The sequence below is a fragment of the Tamandua tetradactyla genome, chromosome 23, assembly GCF_023851605.1.
Source record: "Tamandua tetradactyla isolate mTamTet1 chromosome 23, mTamTet1.pri, whole genome shotgun sequence".
In the NCBI taxonomy this organism is placed as follows: Eukaryota; Metazoa; Chordata; class Mammalia; order Pilosa; family Myrmecophagidae; genus Tamandua; species Tamandua tetradactyla.
In genome coordinates this window covers 37,344,376-37,368,532 of record NC_135349.1, presented here as the reverse complement: position 1 = coordinate 37,368,532, position 24,157 = coordinate 37,344,376, and the positions used below count along the sequence as shown (strand labels likewise).

Here is a 24,157-nt window from a genome sequence, read left to right as displayed (position 1 = left end):
AAGTCTGATTTTGAAACAGATTTTAAGCTCAATGAGAGAAATGTCATATCTCACTCAATGTTACAGCCCTTGTATAGAACACAGTGTGCCTCCCTGCCCCATGCAAAATATAAAGAAAAATATAAAATGGCCTTTTCAATGGTTACTTTTGAAGAGAGGAACAGGCATGTTAAAGCTGAATTTTAATGTGGAAACCTTAATGTGCTACAAAGAAAAAGAATAATGACACTATTTATTATTGGATTTTAATTTTCTCCTTCAGTAATAACTAACCCAGCTCTATCTAATGTGCACTGGGGGATATGCTGCAGATCTGTATCTCTACCATATACTCACGAAGAGCTACAAAATTAATGTAACCTTGAGTATAATGTTAACATAAGGCAAGCTGAGATTGTTACTCAACGGTAATAAGTGGCAAAGGTCTAAACTGAAAATTTGTTTGGCTAATTTTCTATTAACTTTTACTTCCAATGAAGAACATTTAATCTGCACTTGGAATTTTTAAAAGCAGAATAAAATAAAATGTAGTATTTTTTAAGCACAACACTGCTGTTTACTACTTGACTGTAATCTGTAATCACAAAGGAGAGTCCCAGAAAGTATACAGAATCATAAAATTACCTTCTTAATGGGTTTCTTACATTCCTGAAGCTCTTCAGCATTCATTCCTTCCCATATCTGATAAAGAGGATCAATGAATTTCTTTGACCTGTCAACAAAGATGACTCAGTTAAATGACATATCAAAAGTTAAATACTATAGAGAATGTCAAACCATATTTAGCTCTTTTCTCATAAGACCCATCTGCCAAAATCAGAAGTGAAAACTACGGCTCAAACAATCAGTGTCAAAAGATACTACATGCAAATCCTGTGACTAATATAGGCTCTTTCTCTTTTAAGAGTTTATCTCTCATATAGATGAAATACTGCATCCACTATGTCTCATCTTTTCATTTTCAAGTGAAATTGTTTCGAAACTTTGCAAAGACTGACAAATGAACTACAGTTTATCCAAATGAAAACTAAATTATAATATTTTGCAACTTCCTTTTTTATATGACTATAGTAACTTGCTGCAAAGTAAGAAGTCTGGGGAAAAACAACAAATCTGGCTTTTTTAGTCAACTAAGATTTGGGGAACCAGACAATCCCAAGTCATAGTGGTGTTAGTTACACTGTGCAATAAGCAAAACTCTGGCTTCCTTATAGGAATACAAAGTTAAGACTGGTTTGGTGGTCTTCCAGCATTATCCATGTAGATAAAATGTTTGGCTTTTGTTTATCCTGAACAACAGTATGGTATGTAGTCTCTAGAGGAAGAAACAAGTACTTGGCAAAAAACTAATTCGAGCTAAGAAAAGACAGCCCACTCTTTATCACAGTACCTTGACATACATTTAAGCCCTTATATATTTCAGCCAACAGGTTTAGAAAGAAAAACAAATCAAAAACCTTTGGTGTCAATCTGAGGTCTTACTGAGGAAAAGCCCTACTAACCCTGTGTGTCTATGATACTTAATAGACTGTGACAGTTATTTTCTACCTGGAGCCTGTGAAATACATGCAAGGAGACCACGAGACACTAATGAGCAGCAAGGAAAGGCCACTTATGACCAAGAATCCCTACATTCCAATCCTGGGAAAATCAATTATATATTACATTTACATTTCCCACTGCCAGCATCAATTGTTCAAGAGTACCTACCTCTTAAGAACACAAGGATCAAAGGGGAAGAAGGTGTCAAGTGGATTTGTGCAGGTTTGCACAGAGTCCCCTCCAGCTGTACTTCGAATAACTGGTAGCATTTGGCGATTGTTCTTCTCAATGATAGTGTAACAGAAGACTAACTGGTATTTACTGTGGAACACACCAAAATCAATGCAGACTGAGGCATTAATATGTTGAAATTACTTCACATGGAAACAATGGTTTACGTGTGACAACTATATTGACCACAAAAATATTGCCAAACATTACCAGAGCAAACAAAATATAAAGCAGAAACTAATACTTTCAGGGTATAGCTCTCAGTATCTACTATTTATATGCTTGATAAGAAAGGAAATGTAGCCATCAATTAGAAGCTCTATGGGATTGGGCTTAGATTAATAGGTTATTACTCACTAAAAATTAAAATGTTATGAGGCCTGGCTCTGGCACTGTGGGATCAACAATGCCATCCTGACAAAAAGGGGGAAAAGAAGTGTAACAAATACGGTATCAGTGGCTGAGAGAATTCAAATAGAGTTGAGACACTACCCTGGAGGTCATTCTTATGCATGCTTCTGTTAGACACTGCTACCTAACATAACTTGCCAAATCCCAACCCAACAAACCATTCTTGCCAATCCTAAAGAGTACCCATGGTATTACATAAGATTCTACAAAGGTTCCATGCATAAGGGTAACTCTCCAAAACTTACAAACTCCAGATGGGTCCCTGCACCAGACTAAGTCCTGAAATGCAGAGGGGCCAGCCCTTCTAGAACATCAGATAGTTTTATCCCTCTATCCCATATTATCGACACCCCCTTCCAACGTGAAAAAGTTAGAATGGACATAGCCTAAATACCCCTAAAAAGTGGAAGAAAGATCAAAGGGTGATGGTGGAGTTATACAGAAAAGATAGGGCTTAACAAATGAGTATGAGTGCTGAATCATCATACTGATATTTCTTTTAGCCTCCAGTACCTTAGAGCAGCTAGAAATAAAAACATAAATTGTCTAATTATAACACATATCAAATTCTGAAATCTGTTCAACAACTAATTGTTGTGCTGTGCTTTGAAATTTATTGCTTTTATGTATATGTTATTTAAAGAGGAGGAGTACAAAAGAGAAGATAGGATTTAAAAATAAGTATGACTACTGAATCATTCTACTGATATTTCTGTTGGTCTCCAGTATCTTAGAGCACCTAGAAGAAAAAAATGAAAAACCGTGGACCTGTAACCCATACTAAACTTCAAATCTGCTCTGTAACTACTAGTTACAATGTACTTGGAAATTTATTGCTTTTTTGTATATATATTTCACAATAAAAATAAGTTAATAAAAAAGTTCAAAAAAAAGCACATAGAGGAAAAGCGACATAAAATAAAATAGGGATAAATGGGCACTGAAAGTGATATCATAAGCCAATAATTATATTGTGTTGGGCAAATAGTAACTGTTCAATGAAAAGCATTGCTATAATAATCATGGTTGGCTCTGTTCTAAATTCCTTCATGCTTGCCATTTTAAAAAAAGGTGTCAACCCCTCACACACACACAAAAATTAAAATGTTTCCAAGATACAGATTTGCAAAATTATATAGCTGTCTTCTTATTTTTTTTAATGTCTGCAAAAGAATTAAAGGGCTGGTGAAATAGAGATTTAGGATTTAGTGAGAAGGAATAGCGGTTGTTGATAAAGAAGAAATTAGGACTTTCCTGAGGAAGGGACAGAGGGTTGAATGAAGTCAGGAACTCACCCTTGACCCTTCCCTCCCACAATATTCAAAAATAAATATTCTAAAGTTCTCAGATCACTAGTGCAATTTTACACACTATACTTCTATTTCTGTATGACTATTTGACTCCCTGCTCCTGGTGGGAGCGAAAAATCTGCAAAACTGCCCTGGAAAACAACTGGTGATATCTGCTAAAGCTTTTCTCACAAAGCAGGTCCATCTCCTACACCCGAGCAACCATACTTTTGGTTAGACCATTACACAGTAAAAATAAAGTTATGTTAAACATGGATGATTCAAAACCATTAAGTAAGTGAAAGATGCAGCTAGAGAATGGTATGTCAAATCCTAGATACAGACCTTTATTTTGAGGCCCTGCTTTTTACCCTTGTATCTCACTACTAACCTCATTTGCACATGCCAATCCCAAATCCAGAGCCACTGATTAAGTCTGCTCATCAACTGTGACCCCCACTCCCACACAAGCATATTCTAGGAGGCAGCCGTCTCGCTCAGTTTCATCAGTCCTTACTCTTCTTCTGGCTATTTCCCATCTCCCACCACTGTGCTGAAATCTTTTAACTACTAACCACTCTTGCTTGTTGTAGGTTTCTTTATTTTTTTAATTATTTACTATTATTTTTTGAGATCTTAAGAGAGGATACATCATCTTGAACTACATGCCCAGTAAGGGAGGATTTAAGGTTGCTGAGTAAGAGCAGCAAGCTAGGTAAAGGAGACCAAGGAATGAAGAAGTGATCATTCCTGTCTTCTAATAGGATACCTTTCTGTTAAGGATTTTTGAGCTTTGGTCCTGCCCGAACATACTGATTAAATAAATGCCCACAGCCTCCAGTTCACTTTCTATATGAAGCAGAATAGCAGCGAATGCTTACAAAGGAGCCAGGCTGTCTGCATTCAAATATGGGCTCGGTTTAGCTATACTCAAGAGAGTTATTTAACCTCTGTGCCCCCCTTTCCCCATTTATAAATAGGGGTTAATAATACAGTCAAAGAGTGTGAGGATTAAATGAGTTAAAGCGCTCAGAACGGACACACAGTAAATCCTATGTGTTAGCTGTAGCCACAGACCTAAAAAAAATATAGTCCCTCTCTAAACCAATCTCCTGTGGTTGGAAATTCATCTTATGTCCAGTTTACTATTAGGTATCCTAATAAACACCTTTGGTTTGTACCGCTTAATTTACTAGTTGCCTTCCTTATTCCAAAGTGCCTAGGCTACTGCTGAATTATGCCCTTCGGATAACAAGTAGTATCAATTTCAATTCCAGCAAAGTATAAAAACAATAGTTTCACTACAGTATTTCTGGCAAATACTGGGTTATTTTTTGGTGTTATGAATTTCATAGACATTTAACAATTTTGCAATTTAAAATTAACACAAATTTACTTTTAAATAACTTCCAACAAAATGTAAAGAACTTACCTTGTGATAGCAGCAAAAAAGTTAACTACTGAGGGCAGGCAAATCTTCAGAGGGTTTAGCTGACTCATTACAATGCGTTCAAAATTTAAACTCTGAAGGTACCTCAAGCCTTTGATTAAAAGAACAAAAGATGTTTTAAAAGGTACCGATGTAACTTAAAAGTAAGATATCTTTAAAACTACAGGTCATTTCACATTTTAAAAACAGACTCACAAACCATTTATTTGTGGAAACGCTTTAAATAAGGGTAAGGGTAAATAGTAATACAATAGGTAGCCAAGAAGAACGTCACCAAGCTAATCAATTTGTTTATGACTATGCAAGTTTTTGTAAAGGCAAATCAGAAAGCAGCATGTTCTTTTAAAAATCCAGATGTAAAGTACATTGTTCCTAGTGGGCTTATAAGTCTATACGACCATTTGGAATTTGAATATTGCAAGCTCAGCAAACACTGGGTTTGAGGAATTCTCCTGTATTTATGTTGATTTCCTCAACATTAACATACCAATCTGACAGACAAGAAACAAAAGAGAATTCTCACTTGAGTGACTTAAATTATTAACCATGTTGAGCATCTTCTGTAAGTATGTACTAGTTGTTCGTATTTCACCTTTTTTTTTTTTAAACAAAGAAACTCTGGAGGTAGAAAGAAAAATTTAGCAAAGACCACTGTCTTGGAATTAGAGAATAAAATTCCTATATTAATGAAATAAAGATACCACACTTATTTAAGAGGCAAGCAGATCAACTTGTACTTAAGTATATTTTTTTAGGAGTTTCTTCAATGTACATTTCGTCACTCATAGCTTACAAGAAATGTATCTTCTTTAACTAAGATACTATTTATTTATACAAAGAAAAGCACACATTTTACTTACCTGGTGGTTATTATTAGTTTATAAAACAAATTTTAACACATACATCTTTTTACAAGTATGCAGGATTAAAATATATATATATAAAATACAATATGTAAAAAAGTTTGCTTTAGAGCTAAAATTCTCAACCAGAGGTGATTGTGTGCACCCCTCCCCCACCTGCCTCACCCTGCAACTGTTTTTGTTTTAGTTGTCCCAGGTGGAGAGGGGGCTGCTTTTGGCATCTAATGGGTAGGGGCCAGAGATGCTGCAAACCACCGTACAATACATAGGACAGCGCTCCTACCACAGAGGATGATTCGGCTCAAAATGTCAAAAATGCCGAGGTTGAGAAATCCACGTTTAGAAAAAAACAGCCTATTCAACCATTTGAATTGTTCAAGAAAAGAAAGAAAACTTAAAGTGATTTACATTATCCTCAGAGACTATATTCAACTAAAATACACTAATAAACAAGCATCTGGAAGATTTAAATTATAAATTAATCCTCAAATCTTCAGATAGAGGAGCATACAACTGGGTTCAATTTCTTAGTCTTGCCAATAACTTGAGCAAACTGCCTCTCTGTGCTCTGGTACAAGGAGAGGGTATGTGGAAAGTTTGGCATGCGGTGCTGGAACACAGCAGGCACTTGGCCTCATTTCTGCAGAAGAACATTTTCCTGGTTCACATTTACTTTGGATGCCACCCTCTAAAGCCAGGATTCTCAACCTCAAATCCATCAACTATTATAGAGGAGGATCAAAGGTTTTTAGAGGCCTATAAGCTGTTGGAAATTAACTATAAAAGGACAAGCTCACATCCATCACTCTGATATCACATTTCACTAACCTTCCTTCAGGTTTCCACCTAAAAGCTGCTTGTGTCTAAAAACAAAAGTGTAGAACACGGCTTGGCATGCTGAATAAAATGGTCCATGAAGAGCAACATCACAAAAAGCCTTTGTCCCCGAATCCTGGTTATTAAGGTATATGTGCAGCCAGTTAACCAAAAGATCTAGGCATGATTTTACAGTACTAGGGAGAAAAAAAATTCAAGTCAATTTTACTTGCTTCAGAAACAAAACAAAACAGAACTAGAATGACATAAAAATGCACCATTACCTATCATTACAAACTATGAAAACTCTGCAGCCTTTTAAAATATTATCCTGGGCATAGATGAGAAGCAAAGAAATGAAAAGGATGGATGGTGGATGGAGGTAGGAGCAAAAAATTGCTAAGAACTGGTAGGTATCTAAAGATACATGAAGTCCCAAGGAATGGGGAAATTTCTGCCAGTCAACTCAGGATTCTCCAATATCTCCCCTAGTCCTCCAGGTGATACCTGCCGAAGAATGGGATGCATTACCAGGAAAAGATGATTGATTTTACCATTTCCTATGAAGTCCTGAGGTCAACAATTTAGGGACAAAATGGCCTGAGAGCCATCAGTTGGTGCGGAAGGATTTTTAAAAGCATCCTTGCTCAAAGACCAGTTGAAGAAATAGGCCGAGAACTGGCCTGCCTAGATAGGTCTTTCTATTACCTTTAAAAGGGTTTTCCCTTTTAAAGGTAATTGATTTGGAATGCAAATGAAAAATGATAAACCTATAAAAAGGATCAAAACAGTATAGAACACCATACACTAACCATGAAGACAAATGTGTCTTCACGTTCAAGTGCAACCATGCAGAACATATGACAAAAGCTGTGCATATGAAGCTTTATATATAAAAAAGGAGGCACTTTATATTCTGAAGTTGTCTCTTGGAAATATATCTCTCATAAAATGAGGGGTAACAGATTTTTTACTTAAAACACCGACTGAAAAATAAGGCAGATATTTATCTGATTTGAGACAATGATTAAATCTTTTTAAAGCATGTTACAAAAAAATACTTGGAAAATTAGGTTACTTACATAAGAGGAATAAATTTAGCTCTTGCCAAAAAGCTTCCAATATAATTTCCAGCAGCTTGCCTGATGATGGCAGGATTATTTGGATCCTGCAATTTTTTCCAAAGATGCTCCAAAAATGCTTCTGCAAATCCCTATTAAAAGAGAAGGTGTTGGTCTGATCTTTTAATGCCTAAGACATTCTGGCTACCAGAATCCTAAAATTTCACTTCACTAATATGGGAAAATTCTAGTATCTATCTCAGTTACACTGCTAAATAATGAAGAAAGTTATCATGGTTCTTATTTTTAAAATACTTTAAGATATCTACTATAAAAACACAAGGCATCCCGGGCAGTAAATGATTCAATGGATCCCAAACCTACCTGAGCATCAAAATCAGCCCTGAAGGTAGATTCAGTAGGTTTGTGACAAGGGCTTCGGAATCACATATTTTAAAAGCTCTATAAATGATTCTGATGCTCAGCTGGAATTGGAAACCAGTGATAAACCACGCTTGCATGGGAATTCCTTCCGCAGTACCTTTCAGAGTACAAAGTATCCTTCCAGTCTTTGACTGCGCATATTGATCTTAACCAGAGACAGAACTGTGGATTAAACTATAGTCAGGATTCAACTAATTATGCTAATCATGGTACAAAACTGTCTCTTTAAAAAAGAGTACAACCATTCCCCCTACTATTACCCGAAAATACCTCTTCAAAGGCTACTGGGTAAAGTAAGTTTAACTTTCTTATCTATCATCAATACTCTCCTGTTATAGGAAGCTACAAAAGAGAAAAACCTCCCAAGATTTTTTTTTCCAAAAAAGAAAGCAAAAAGCCTAAGGTTTTAAAATTCTGGATTAGAGAATTTACAATATTTAGGCTCCACCTAAGAGAGCATAAAGAAAATTAAACAGTTCCCAGAGAAGGTGAGATATGAATAGAAAAAAGCTTGTACTGAAGGGAAGAGCACCACTTAGTGCCCAACCGTGGACATTTTCAGAGTGCTTAGTTTATGCACAAGAAGCAAGTACCTTTGCTCTTTCCCCACTCTCCTTGTTAGTGGGTGTCATGGTTAGGGACAGGTGTCAACTTGGCCAAGTTGTGGTACCTGTTCATCTGATTGGGCAAGCGCTGGCCTGTCTGTTGCAATGAGGACATTTCATAGGATTAGGTCATGATCACGTCAACTACATCCACAGCTGATTCCATTTGTAATCAGCCAAAGGGGAATGTCTTCTGCAATTAGTGATGCTAAATGCAATCATGGGAAGCCTTTTAAGGAGGACTCAGAGGAGACAGGTTCCATTTCTGCTTTGGCTGGTGAGCCTCTCCTGTGGAGTTCATCCAGGCCATCCATCGGAGTCATCGGCTTCGCAGCCTGCCCTGTGGATTTTGGACTCTGTTCCTACGGTCACGTGAGACACTTTCATAAATTTTACATTTGCAAGTGTTCCCTGTTGATTCTGTTTCTCTAGAGAACCCTAACTAATACAGGTCCTATGGATTTTTTAATAAAACATTTTATTCTAGTGATATATATATATCCAACACAAAATTTCCCTTTTTAAACACATTCAAATGTATATTTCAGTGCTATTAATTATGTTCACAATGTTGTGCCACCATCACAACATCCATTACCAAAATGTTTCCATCATCTCAAACAAAGACTGTACAATTTTAGCATTAACTCTCTCCATTCCCTACCCCATCCCAGGCCCTGGTAACATATGTTATAGTTTTTTACTCTATGAATTTGCTTATTTTAATTACTTCATATCAGTGAGTTCATATAATATTTGTCCTTCTGTGTCTTGCTTATTTCACTCAACATAAGTCTTCAAGGCTCATCCATGCTGTTGCATATATCAGAACTTCATCCCTTTTAAGGTTGAAAAATGTTCCATTCTGTGTATATATCACATTTTATTTGTCCATATATTAGTTGATAAACACTTGGAATGCTTCCATCCCCTTTTTGCACATGAGAATAATAGTGCATTGAACGTTGGTTTGCAAACATCTGTTGGAGTCCCTGCTTTCAATTTTTTAGGTATAGACCTAGAAGTAGGAATGCTAAGGCATACAAAAACAGTATATTTAACTTTGTGAGGATTTACCAAACTATCTTCCATAGCTGCATCATTTTTCATTCTCACTAACAACGAATGAGTGTTCTTTTTTATCCACACCTCTCCACTGTTGTAATTTTTCAGTTTTTAATAGCAGCCATTCCAGTGGGTATCTAGTGGGTATATCATTGTGGATTTGATTTGCATTTTCCTAATGACTAAGATGTTTAGCATCTCTTCATTTGCTCAATGGCAATTTGTGTATCTTCTTTGGAAAAATGTCTATTCAAAGCTTTTGTCCAATTCTTAATTGGGTTGTTTGTCTCTTTGTTGTTGAGGTGTTTGTGCTGGTTTGAGGACATGCATGTCCCCTGGAGAATCCATGTTTTGATCCTAATCCCATTTTGTAAAGGCAGCCATTTTTTCTGGTCCCCATTCAGTGTTGCGTGTTTGGAACTGTGGTTGGGTCGTCTCCCTGGAGGTGTGACTTGGTCAAGGGTGGTTGTTAGGCTGGAGTGGGTGACGACGTGTTTTCGCCCATTCGGGTGGGTCCTGATTAGTTTCTGGGGTCCTATGGAGGAGGAGGCGTTTTGGAGAGGGAGATTCAGAGAGATTGAGAGAGAGCAGAGAATGCTGCAGCACCACGAAGCAGAGAGTCCACCAGCCAGCAACCTTTGGAGATGAAGAAGGAAAACGCCTCCCAGGGAGCTTCATGAAACAGGAAGCCAGGAGACAAAGCTAGCAGATGACACCATATTCGCCACGTGCCCTTCCAGCCGAGAGAGAAGCCCTGACTGTGTTCGCCATGTGCCATCTCACTTGAGAGAGAAACCCTGAACTTCATCGGCCTTCTTGAACCAAGGTATCTTTCCCTAGATGCCTTTGATTGGACATTTCTATAGACTTGTTTTAATTGGGACATTTTCTCACCCTTAGAACTGTAAACTTGCAACTTATTAAATTCCCCTTGTTAAAAGCCATTCCGTTTTTGGTATATTGCATTCCGGCAGCTAGCAAACTAGAACAGTGGGCAAGAACAAAATAAGCTAAGGTGATGTTAATGACGATCTTACCAGTTTGAAGCTGCAAAGGTAAAACATGAAAAACTGCACATGGCAGGAGGCATGAGTGGGCAAGAGGAGCTTGTCAAAGATGTTTATCAGATCTCGATATAAATCTTTGGTTTTGTTGTTATCAACCTTACCTACAGGAAAACAGAACATTTCAGTTTCATAAATACATATTTGCAAGCTGTTTTCATTTGCCAACATTTAAAAATATATATGTATGATTTCTAAATGTTGTGTTAGTTAATTTTTTTAATTAATAAAAAAATATATATATGTATTTTTGACAAATCTTCACACAGAATCCATACATAACTGATCAATAGCTCACAATATCACATACTTGTATATTCATCACTATGATCATTTTTTAGAACATTTGGATCACTCCAGAAAAAGAAATAAAAAGAAAAAAGCCATACATCCATACCCCTTACCCCTCCTCAATGACCAATGGTATTTCAATCTACCCAATTTATTTATCCCTTATTCCCCCTATTATTTATTTATTTTTTATCTGTATTTTTTTTTTCTCATCTGTCCATACCCTGGTAAAAGGAGCATCAGATGGTCATATTGTAAAAGTGGTATCGTTAAACAAATGTCTTCAAGAATCAAGGCTACTGTAACACAGCTCAACAGTTTCAGGTACTTCCCTCTAGCCACTCCAATATACCATAAACTAAAAAGGGATATCTATATGTGTAAGAATAACTTCCAGGATAAACCTCTCCACTTTGAAATCTCTCGGCCACTGAAACCTTATTGGTCTCATTTCTCTCTTCGCCTAGATGGTTGAGAAGGCTTTCTCAACCCCATGATGTCAGGTCTCAGCTCATCTGGGGAGTTCTGTCCCACGATGGAGGGGCTTTACACCCCTGGGAATCATGTTCCATGTCGGGCAGGCAGGGGTGGGGTGGGGGTGGGGGGCAGTGAGTTTACCTGCCGAGTTGGCTTAGAGAGAGGTCACATTTGAGCAACAAAAGAGGTTCTCCGGAGGGTGAATCTTAGGCCTAATTTTAAGTAGGCTTAGCCTATGCTTTGCAAGAATAAGTTTCATAGGGGTGAACTCCAAGATCCAGGGCTTAGCTTATTGATTTGGTTGTCCCCACTCATTTGCCATCAATTAAAAAGAACACAATACCATTAAGAAACACATCATCCATTAAGCTATGATTAAAGTGAAGTCTCATTTTGCATTGCAGAGAATTTTTCTTTTTAAGTATAGTCATTCAGCACTGGCAAGAAAGTAGGACCCTACCTCACACACACTGCCATGGTGGCTTACATATGAGCAACCCTACTCAAGGGCAATTTCATAATTCATGAAGCAGAAGGCTTTGACTCAGTAATTCTGGTTCTTAGGAATTTATCAAAAGCAAATACTCAAAAGATATGATCCCACGGATGTTCACTACACTGCTATTTATAATGGCAAAAAAGGGAGAAAAAAACAGAGGAGACCAGTTAAATCCATATGAGGGGACACTATAAAATCATTAACAATTATGTTTTAGAGGAACAGTGACTGTTATGAGAAAATGCTTACAGTAGTTAAATGAAAAAGACTGGTTAGGAAAGTACAATATGGCCCCAAATCTATGAATACTAACAAAAAAATATGTATGACACATCAAAATGCTGATAACTGTTCTCTAAATGGTGCAAACATAATAATTTAAATGGTCTTTTTTAACCTGTCCTGTATTTTCAAAATGTTCTCCAATCAAAATTTATTATTTTTATAATAGGAAGAAAGTTAAAACAGAAATATTATCCAGACTCCAGTCTATTATTCTAAGTGGCTAAGTTCATTCTTAAATCTATTAACAGAAAAAAATCTGCTGTTTTTTTTCCCGTGACAAAATCACAAGGGCAAGAAGCATACCAGGGTGGTTCACTGTCGTACCTGGCACAACAATGGTACTGGGTAGGCCTTCTAAACTCAATACCTAACATGCAACATTACAAACCAACGCCTTCTGCACCAGTCTTAGCTGTCTGGAGCAATGTGAACATAATTCGATCTCTGCCTAAAACTAACCAAACTCCTTATTATAGACTTTTTAAAAAAACTGAAGTAAAATTCATGTGCCATACAATCATTTTAAAGTGTACAATTCTGTGCTAAGTATGCATTCATGTTGTACAACCACCACTTCTCTCTAGTTTCAGAAATTTTTCATCTACCCAGAACACCCTTGATCAATTAAGTATTTGCTGGCAATTACTACATTACAACTTTGCTCACTTCCTATCTGCTGGCAAACACTAATTTGTTTCCTGTGTGTATGGACTTGCCTATTCTGGATATTTCATATAAACGGAATTATACAATATGCAACCTTTTGTGTCTGGCTTCTTTCACTTAGTATGTTTTCAAGGTTCATTCATATGTAGCACGTATCAGAACCTCATTTATTTTTATGACTGAACAATATTCCATTGTATGTATATTTGTCAATTTGTTTATCCATGCACCAGTTCATAGATATTTGGGTTGCTTCAACCTTTTTGCTTATTATAAATAATGCTGCTATAAACTTTTGTTTCTAGTTTCTGTATGGATATATGCTTTCATTTCTCTTGGATATATACCCAGGAGTGGAATTGCTGGGTTATAAGGTAATCATTTATACTTTTTTGAGGAACCAGACTTTTCCATAGAAGCTGCACCATTTCATATTTCTACCAGCAATATATGAGGGTTCTTATTTCTCCACATCCTCACTAACACTTGTTATTTTCCTTTTTAAAAATTGCATTTCCTTAATAACCAATGATACTGACCATGTTCTTATGAATTTATTGGCCATTTCTATATTTTCTTTGGAGAAAAGCCTACTCAAGTAGTTCGCCCTTTTTAGAAGTTCCTTTAGTATTTTTTTAACACATAGTGAAAAGATCAGCTTTATCTTGAAGATAGATATAACAGATGTGAATCCCAATCCTACCATTTTAAAGATATGTGACATTGGGAAGTTACCTGACCTCTCTAAACTTTTTCTCCTCATACTAGATAATATATGTATGCCTAGCACACAGTCAAATGCACTGTAGATGTTCAACAAACAGTAGCTGTTCTTAGTAGCATAGGCTGTTACCATCCATATAGCAGACATCCTTAATGTAGGACAAAAGTAAAGACAGCAGGATGTCCAGGCGTTCAGCTACAGGGTGTGCCATCTCACTAAGTGGTTTAGGATCGGTTTGCATTTCACCTTCAGTTTCTTCATCTTCATCCTTTGAAGATAAAGCAAAAAAGGTGACATTAAAAAATTCAGTAAGGGGAGATCCAAGATGGCGTCTTAGTAAGGTACATGCGTCTTAGTTCCTCCGACTCCAAATCAACTAATAGGTGAACAGAAACAGTACAAAACAACTCCCGGGGCTACAGCAGGGAATGGACACACAGCGTAACCAAGTCTGGGCTGGCTAGTCTGACTGCGAAACTCAGCTGCGGTGAGTGAGATCCCCGAGCGGCGGGCGATTTCCCGAGCAGCCGCAGCTGCGGCGGTCCGAGCTAATCCCTCCCTCCTTCCGGGGCTGGCTGAGAGACTCGGAGAGACAAGCTTCCCAGCCAAGGCGGCCGGCGCCACACTTTTGCGGGCGGCTTCGAGTCCGCGACTACAAGTCTCGGATCAGAGGGCTATCCAAAGTCTAGGCTGGCAAGCCTGATTCCGAGTCTTGGCTGTGGCGAGACCCCCGAGCGGCCGCAGCTGCGGCGGTCCGAGCTAATCCCTCCCTCCTTCCGGGGCTGGCTGAGAGACTCGGAGAGACAAGCTTCCCAGCCAAGGCGGCCGGCGCCACACTTTTGCGGGCGGCTTCGAGTCCGCGACTACAAGTCTCGGATCAGAGGGCTATCCAAAGTCTGGGCTGGCAAGCCTGATTCCGAGTCTTGGCTGCGGCGAGACCCCCGAGCGGCCGCAGCTGCGGCGGTCCGAGCTAACCCCTCCCTCCTTCCGGGGCTGGCTGAGAGACTCGGAGAGACAAGCTTCCCAGCCAAGGCGGCCGGCGCCACACTTTTGCGGGCGGCTTCGAGTCCGCGACTACAAGTCTTGGATCAGAGGGCTATCCAAAGTCTGGGCTGGCAAGTCTGATTCCGAGTCTTGGCTGCGGCGAGACCCCCGAGCGGCCGCAGCTGCGGCGGTCCGAGCTAATCCCTCCCTCCTTCCCGGGCCGGCTGAGAGTATCGGAGAAGTTCCCCAAGCAGAGGTAGGCGGCGCCCTTCTTTTGCGGGCGGCTTCGAGTCTCGGCTTTAAGTCCGCGGCTACGAGTCCCGGATCAGAGGGCTATCCAAAGTCTGGGCTGGCTAGACTGACTGCGAGACTCGGCTGCAGTGAGACCACCAAGCGGCGTGCGATCTCCCGATCAGCGGCAGCTGCGGTGGTCCGAGCTACTCCCTCCCCCCTTTCCGGGCCGGCTGAGAGTATTGGAGAAGCAAGTTTCCCAAGCTGAGGCAGGTGGCACCCCTCTTTTGCGGGCGGCTTCGAGTCTCTGCTTCGAGTCCGCGGATACGAGTCTCAGATAGGAGGGCTATTCAAGCCGCGGAAGCCCCCCCCCACGGGAGGCTTCCTGGTCTGGTGGGGAATCCCCCAGGCCCGCTGCGGCCCGCAACCAGCCACAGGGTCCCCTCAAGCCGCGGCAGCTGACGCCCCCACCACGCGCGGCCCCTGAACCAACGGAGAGATTTGGATCCGAAAGCCCCAGGCCACGGAGATCGGTGACTGGGGGAGACCCATTCCAAACACTTGAGACAAACGTGTGCCACGTGCGCCACGTACTGGGCAAGATAAGAAAAACAGATCCCAGAGATTTCACAGAAAAATCTTACAACCTTGCTGGGTCCAACACCCAGAGAAATCTGAATAAATGTCCAGACGCCAGCAGCAGAAGATAACTGTCCACGCTCAAAAGATTGAGAATATGGCTCAGTCAAAGGAACAAACCAATAGCTCAAATGAGACACAAGAGCTGAGACAACTAATCCTGAATATACGAACAGAAATGGAAAACCTCTTCAAAAATGAAATCGATAAATTGAGGGAGGACATGAAGAGGACATGGGCGGAACATAAAGAAGAAATAGAAAAACTGAAAAAACAAATCGCAGAACTTATGGAAGTGAAGGATAAAGTAGCAAACATAGAAAAAATAATGGATAGTTACAATGATAGATTCAAAGAGACAGAAGATAGAATTAGTGATTTGGAGGATGGAACATCTGAATTCCAAAAAGAAACAGAAACTATAGGGAAAAGAATGGAGAAATTTGAACAGGGTATCAGGGAACTCAAGGACAATATGAACCGCACAAATATACGTGTTGTGGGTGTCCCAGAAGGAGAAGAGAAGGGAAAAGGAGGAGAAAAACTAATGGAAGAAATTTTCACTGAAAATTTTCCAACTCTTATGAAAGACCTAAAATTACAGATCCAAGAAGTGCAGCGCACCCCAAAGAGATTAGACCCAAATAGGTGTTCTCCAAGACACTTACTAGTTAGAATGTCAGAGGTCAATGAGAAAGAGAGGATCTTGAAAGCAGCAAGAGAAAAACAATCCATCACATACAAGGGAAACCCAATAAGACTATGTGTAGATTTCTCAGCAGAAACCATGGAAGCTAGAAGACAGTGGGATGATATATTTAAAATACTAAAAGAGAAAAACTGTCAACCAAGACTCCTATATCCAGCAAAATTATCCTTCAAAAATGAGGGAGAAATTAAAACATTCTCAGACAAAAAGTCACTGAAAGAATTCGTGACCAAGAGACCAGCTCTGCAAGAAATACTAAAGGGAGCATTAGAGTCAGATACAAAAAGACAGAAGAGAGAGATATGGAAAAGAGTGTAGAAAGAAGGAAAATCAGATATGATATATATAATACAAAAGGCAAAATGTTAGAGGAAAATATTATCCAAACAGTAATAACACTAAATGTCAATGGACTGAATTCCCCAATCAAAAGACATAGATTGGCAGAATGGATTAAAAAACAGGATCCTTCTATATGTTGTCTACAGGAAACACATCTTAGACCCAAAGATAAACATAGGTTGAAAGTGAAAGGTTGGGAAAAGATATTTCATGCAAATAACAACCAGAAAAGAGCAGGAGTGGCTATACTAATATCCAACAAATTAGACTTCAAATGTAAAGCAGTTAAAAGAGACAAAGAAGGACACTATATACTAATAAAAGGAACAATTAAACATGAAGACATAACAATCATAAATATTTACGCACCGAACCAGAATGCCCCAAAATACGTGAGGAATACACTGCAAACACTGAAAAGGGAAATAGACTCATATACTATAATAGTTGGAGACTTCAACTCACCACTCTCATCAAGGGACAGAACATCTAGACAGAAGATCAACAAAGAAATAGAGAATCTGAATAATACCATAAATGAACTAGACTTAATAGACATTTATAGGACATTACATCCCACAACAGCAGGATACACCTTTTTCTCAAGTGCTCATGGATCATTCTCAAAAATAGACCATATGCTGGGTCACAAAGCAAGTCTTAACAAATTTAAAAAGATTGAAATCTTACACAACACTTTCTCGGACCATAAAGGAATGATGTTGGAAATCAATAATAGGCAGAGTGCCAGAAAATTCACAAATACGTGGAGGCTCAACAACACACTCCTAAACAACGACTGGGTCAAAGAAGAAATTGCTAGAGAAATTAGCAAATACCTCGAGGCGAATGAAAATGAAAACACAACATATCAAAACTTATGGGACGCAGCAAAGGCAGTGCTAAGAGGGAAATTTATTGCTCTAAATGCCAATATCAGAAAAGAAGAAAAGGCAAAAATTCAGGAATTAACTATCCATTTGGAAGAACTGGAGAAAGAACAGCAAGCTAACCCCAAAGCAAGCAAAAGGAAAGAAATAACAAAGATTAGAGCACAAATAAATGAAATTGAAAACATGAAAACAATAGAGAAAATCAATAAGGCCAGAAGTTGGTTCTATGAGAAAATCAATAAGATTGATGGGCCCTTAGCAAGACTGACAAAAAGAAGAAGAGAGAGGATGCAAATAAATAAGATCAGAAATGGAAGAGGAGACATAACTACGGACCTCACAGAAATAAAGGAGGTAATAACAGGATACTATGAACAACTTTACGCTAATAAATACAACAATTTAGAGGAAATGGACGGGTTCCTGGAAAGACATGAACAACCAACTTTGACTCAAGAAGAGATAGATGATCTCAACAAACCAATCACAAGTAAAGAAATCGAAGCAGTCATTCAAAAGCTTCCTAAAAAGAAAAGTCCAGGACCAGACGGCTTCACATGTGAATTCTATCAAACATTCCAGAAAGAATTAGTACCAACTCTCCTCAAACTCTTCAAAAAAATCGAAGTGGAGGGAAAACTACCTAACTCATTCTATGAAGCCAACATTACCCTCATACCAAAACCAGGCAAAGATATTACAAGAAAAGAAAACTACAGGCCGATCTCTCTAATGAATATTGATGCAAAAATCCTCAATAAAATTCTAGCAAATCGTATCCAACAACACATTAAAAGAATTATTCATCATGACCAAGTAGGATTCATCCCAGGTATGCAAGGGTGGTTCAACATAAGAAAATCAATTAATGTAATACACCATATCAACAAATTAAAGCAGAAAAATCACATGATCATCTCAATTGATGCAGAGAAGGCATTTGACAAGATTCAACATCCTTTCCTGTTGAAAACACTTCAAAGGATAGGAATACAAGGGAACTTCCTTAAAATGATAGAGGGAATATATGAAAAACCCACAGCTAATATCATCCTTAATGGGGAAAAATTGAAAACGTTCCCCCTAAGATCAGGAACAAGACAAGGATGTCCACTATCACCACTATTATTCAACCTTGTGTTGGAGGTTCTAGCCAGAGCAATTAGACAAGAAAAAGAAATACAAGGCATCAAAATTGGAAAGGAAGAAGTAAAACTATCACTGTTTGCAGACGATATGATACTATACGTCGAAAACCCGGAAAAATCCACAACAAAACTACTAGAACTAATAAATGAGTACAGCAAAGTAGCAGGTTACAAGATCAACATTCAAAAATCTGTAGCATTTCTATACACTAGCAATGAACAAGCGGAGGGGGAAATCAAGAAACGAATCCCATTTACAATTGCAACTAAAAGAATAAAATACCTAGGAATAAATTTAACTAAAGAGACAAAAGACCTATACAAAGAAAACTACAAAAAACTGCTAAAAGAAATCACAGAAGACCTAAACAGATGGAAGGGCATACCGTGTTCATGGATTGGAAGACTAAATATAGTTAAGATGTCAATCCTACCTAAATTGATTTACAGATTCAATGCAATACCAATCAAAATCCCAACAACTTATTTTTCAGAAATAGAAAAACCAATAAGCAAATTTATCTGGAAAGGCAGGGTGCCCGGAATTGCTAAAAACATCTTGAGGAAAAAAAACCAAGCTGGAGGCCTCACACTGCCGGACTTTAAGGCATATTATGAAGCCACAGTGGTCAAAACAGCATGGTATTGGCATAAAGATAGATATATCGACCAATGGAATCGAATAGAGTGCTCAGATATAGACCCTCTCATCTATGGTCATTTGATCTTTGATAAGGGAGTCAAGCCAACTCACCTGGGACAGAACAGTCTCTTCAATAAATGGTGCCTAGAGAACTGGATATCCATATGCAAAAGAATGAAAGAAGACCCATATCTCACACCTATACAAAAGTTAACTCAAAATGGATCAAAGATCTAAACATTAGGTCTAAGACCATAGAACAGTTAGAGGAAAATGTAGGGAGATATCTTATGAATCTTACAATTGGAGGCGGTTTTATGGACCTTACACCTAAAGCAAGAGCACTGAAGAAGGAAATAAATAAATGGGAACTCCTCAAAATTAAACACTTTTGTGCATCAAAGAACTTCATCAAGAAAGTAGAAAGACAGCCTACACAATGGGAATCAATATTTGGAAACGACATATCAGATAAAGGTCTAGTATCCAGAATTTATAATGAGACTGTTCAACTCAACAACAAAAAGATAGCCAACCCAATCACAAAATGGGAAAAAGACTTGAATAGACACCTCTCAGAGGAGGAAATACAAATGGCCAAAGGACACATGAAGAGATGCTCAATGTCCCTGGCCATTAGAGAAATGCAAATCAAAACCACAATGAGATATCATCTCACACCCACCAGAATGGCCATTATCAACAAAACAGAAAATGACAAGTGCTGGAGAGGATGCGGAGAAAGAGGCACACTTATCCACTGTTGGTGGGAATGTCAAATGGTGCAACCACTGTGGAAAGCAGTTTGGCGGTTCCTCAAAAAGCTGAATATAGAATTGCCATACGATCCAGCAATACCATTGCTGGGAATCTACTCAAAGGAATTAAGGGCAAAAACTCAAACAGACATTTGCACACCAATGTTTATAGCAGCATTATTTACAATTGCAAAGAGATGGAAACAGCCAAAATGTCCATCAACAGACGAGTGGCTAAACAAACTGTGGTATATACGTACGATGGAATATTATGCAGCGTTAAGACAGGATAAACTTATGAAGCATGTAATAACATGGATGGACCTAGAAAACATTATGCTGAGTGAGTCTAGCCAAAAGCTAAAAGACAAATACTGTATGGTCCCAATGATGTGAATCGACACTCGAGAATAAACTTGGAATATGTCATTGGTAACAGAGTTCAGCAGGAGTTAGAAACAGGGTAAGATAATGGGTAATCGGAGCTGATGGAATACAGACGGTGCAATAGGACTAGATACAAAAACTCAAAAATGGACAGTACAATAATACCTAATTGTAAAGTAATCATGTTAAAATACTGAACGAAGCTGCATCCGAGCTATAGGTTTTTGTTTTGTTTTGTTTTGTTTGTTTTGTTCTTATTATTATTACTTTTATTTTTTTTCTCTATATTAACATTCTATATCTTTTTCTGTTATAATGCTAGTTCTTCTAAACCGATGCAAATGTACTAAGAAACGATGATCATGCATCTATGTGATGATGTTAAGAATTACTGATTGCATATGTAGAATGGTATGACGTCTAAAAAAAAAAAAAAAAATGGTCAGCACAATAATGCCTAATTGTAATGTAATTATCTTGGAACACTGAATGAAGCTGCATCTGATCTATAGTTTTTTTTTTGTTTGTTTTGTTTTTTTTTCTCTTATATATTTTTGTACTTTTTATTTTTATTTGTGTTTTCTCTCTGTGTTATCACTTTATTTCTTTTTCTGTTGTAGTGCTATTTCTTTCTCTAAATCGATGCATATGTACTGAGAAATGATGACCATACACCTATGTGATGATATTAAGAATTACTGATCGCATATGTAGAATGGATTGATTTCTATTGTTGTGTTAGTTAATTTTTTTAATTAATAAAAAAAAAAAAATTCAGTAAAAGTAGCTCAGTGGTTAGAAATAGTTATTTCCTTTAAAAGATAAAACAAAGAAACCATGCAGGTAACTTTCTAGGCAGGGGCTCTCAACCAGGGATGTGAATCGGAACCATCCAATTCTCATTTAAAGACCCAAGTAGAGCCTGGCCAAGCAAACATGACAGATTTCCCTAGCTCCTGGCATCTATTATGGAGGGTCCTTTCAGTGCCAAGCCTCCTTTTTCAGGTCAGGGCATCCAATCCCCAACTGCTATGGGTACTGGCTGCCAACAGCTCATAGCTGCCCCTTCTCCAGCGAATCGCCCTCAAAAGAACAGGACCCAGGACTGCCCTTCCTGAACTCTTTATTGCCCCTCTCACTCAGAGCCAACGACTCACTACAAAGGGGCCACAAGAAGCCTCAAAATGGGACAAGTTCTGTGGTGCAATTAGTGCTCCTGAGATGCAGGCAGTAGCAACTTTCCAAATGAGACCAACCCTTGCTTAGCAACTTCCCCTACCCTTCCCTACTTCATCATGCCCTGTATCGCAAGAGCACTGAATCCCTCTTTCAGGATCTCCTCCTAGTGGACCCAATTTAAAGACCTCACCCAGGTAAAGAATACCACTTCTTAGGTATAAACTTGTAAAACAAAGAAATTAAACTGGTATGCTTTTCTATTTATCACCCCATTCACAAGCAATATGTGCTTTTCAAAAATAATCGAAGTAAGCTTCTAAAATTATAAGAGTAAAACTGAAACATTTTTAGGTATCTCTTTACACTCTAAAATTTGAAAAGTTTGTTTGCTTTCATTAGTATAAGTGCTGACCATATTAAACAAGCCTTCTGCGGCATCTGTCCCATCACCAGTTTGGGCTGCTGTTTCCTCAGCATCTTCAATATCCTGCCGGGATGCATTCACCTATAATAAGGAAAAAAAAATAAGAATAAATGTATTTAAAATACAACTATGTTACGCTGGGGCTGAAAATGCATTTGATACCCGTACTGTGAAGGTGACCAGATTACCACTCTCTAAAGTACCATAACACAACACAAAATTATAGTACACACCCATCAAATTGATCTGAGTCATTAATATATAAGATTATAAACCAATACATAACTGTTATGGATTTGTATAAAAATAACACAAACTGTGTCAAGATGCTCTGAATTAGATGACTTCAACAAATTCAACCTTTATATGATCTCTTACTATGCACAAGGAATTAGTTGAATAAGGAGCATATTATCAATCAACTGAACAAAGAATGAAATGCAAGTCAACATTCAATATTTTAAAATTTGACACAGCACAAATCAGTTATTTATTACTATCTGTGCATGACCCTCTTTCTATAAATACCATGAAATGCTCTTTAAGTATACATCAGAGAAAGACTTTACAGATTATATAAGTAGTTGATCTAAGAGGTGTTACTCCATGTTAGCACTGTACTAGTGTGCCTGATCTCCATTTTTTCCAAGACGGTCTCCTTTGATTTTTTCCTATCTCCTCAGTCCACAAATCTGCTCAAGTCTTCCCAATTCTAAAAAAGAAGAGCTTCTCTAGCCCTGCTCTATCCCCTTTTCATCACAAAACCTCACACATGCCTGTAAGAGCCACCACTTTCAAACCACCCAGGCTCTTTACTGAAATGGAGTTCTCTCCACTGAGACTGTCTTTTAGAAAGCCAACACAAAAAACAAAAACAACCCATATCTTCTAATCACCAAACCCAAGGCGTTCTACTTTTCTCATCCTCCTTAAAAATGTCAGCAAAATGTGCATTCTTTTCCAGCATGGTTATATGTTGGTTTTCATATGATGATAAAACGAGCATATGTTCACTAAGTGAAAATTAAAGAGAAAAACAGATTATTTAATACTTACATCCAACTTGAGTAATTTTTCAATTACAAGCTCCAAAATTTCGTGCCTTAAGGTTGGAAAATACACACTAATCCTTAGTAAGTTATGAACATAACATTCCTAAAACATAAAAAGATAAACATTCCAACAGAGAAAATATGTTTCATAATTATGTAAGCAAACCATCAATTATATAACCTTTACTTTCAAATATTTAAATGTGTAAAAATATACTCTCTAGCAATATAAAAACAACTTTTGTGAATCTGGATCTAGAATACACATAAGCAAAACCATGTTCAATATATTATCGGATTAACTATCCCAGTAAATTGAATCAGCAATTTATATACTTCTACAGTGTTTTTTTTTTTTTAAATAGCCTTAGGGAGATACTCATATACTAAACAAATCACCCATTTAAAATATACAAATCAGTAATTTTTAGAACTGTGCATCACCACAATCCACTTTAGACCATTTTTATCACTCCAAAAAGACATCCTGCACCCAAAGTGTTCTTTTTTTAAAAAATATTTTTGTTGATAAAACTTAACATACAAACGTTCCATACATGGTGTACAATCAATGGCTCACAATATCATCACACAGTTGTACATTCATCACCATGATCATTTTTTGAACATTTGTATCACTCCAGAAAAAAAAAATGAAAAACTCATATATACCATATCCCTTACCCCTCCCTATTATTGACGAATAGTATTTCAATCTACTCAGTTTATTTTAAACTTTGTTCTGCCTTATATTTGTTTTTTTATCCATATTTTTTCCTCATCTGTCCATACCCTAGATAAAAGGAGCATCAGACACAAGGTTTTCACAATGACACAGCCACATTGTAAAAGGCTTATCATTATAAAATCATCTTCAAGAATTAAGGCTACTGAAACACAGCTCTACAGTTTCAGGTACTTCCCTCTAGCCACTCCAATACATTACAAACTAAAAAGGGGATATCTATATCATGCGTAAGAATAA

At 37.9% G+C, this 24,157-nt stretch overlaps 1 protein-coding gene across 2 annotated transcripts in view; it reads right to left on the bottom strand.

Moving 5' to 3' along the window:
- RRN3 (RNA polymerase I transcription factor RRN3) overlaps nt 1–24,157 on the bottom strand; it is a 50,762-nt gene that overhangs the window by 2,072 nt on the left and 24,533 nt on the right. For both annotated transcript variants that reach the window (XM_077141641.1, XM_077141640.1), the window contains exons 9-17: nt 23,177–23,275; nt 22,109–22,201; nt 13,913–14,051; nt 10,815–10,945; nt 7,685–7,815; nt 6,615–6,799; nt 4,906–5,014; nt 1,711–1,863; nt 625–712 (exon numbers count right to left, since the gene is read on the bottom strand). In XM_077141641.1, the coding sequence (XP_076997756.1) occupies nt 625–712; nt 1,711–1,863; nt 4,906–5,014; nt 6,615–6,799; nt 7,685–7,815; nt 10,815–10,945; nt 13,913–14,051; nt 22,109–22,201; nt 23,177–23,275 (1,128 nt within the window). The remainder of the gene's footprint in view (nt 1–624; nt 713–1,710; nt 1,864–4,905; nt 5,015–6,614; nt 6,800–7,684; nt 7,816–10,814; nt 10,946–13,912; nt 14,052–22,108; nt 22,202–23,176; nt 23,276–24,157) is intronic.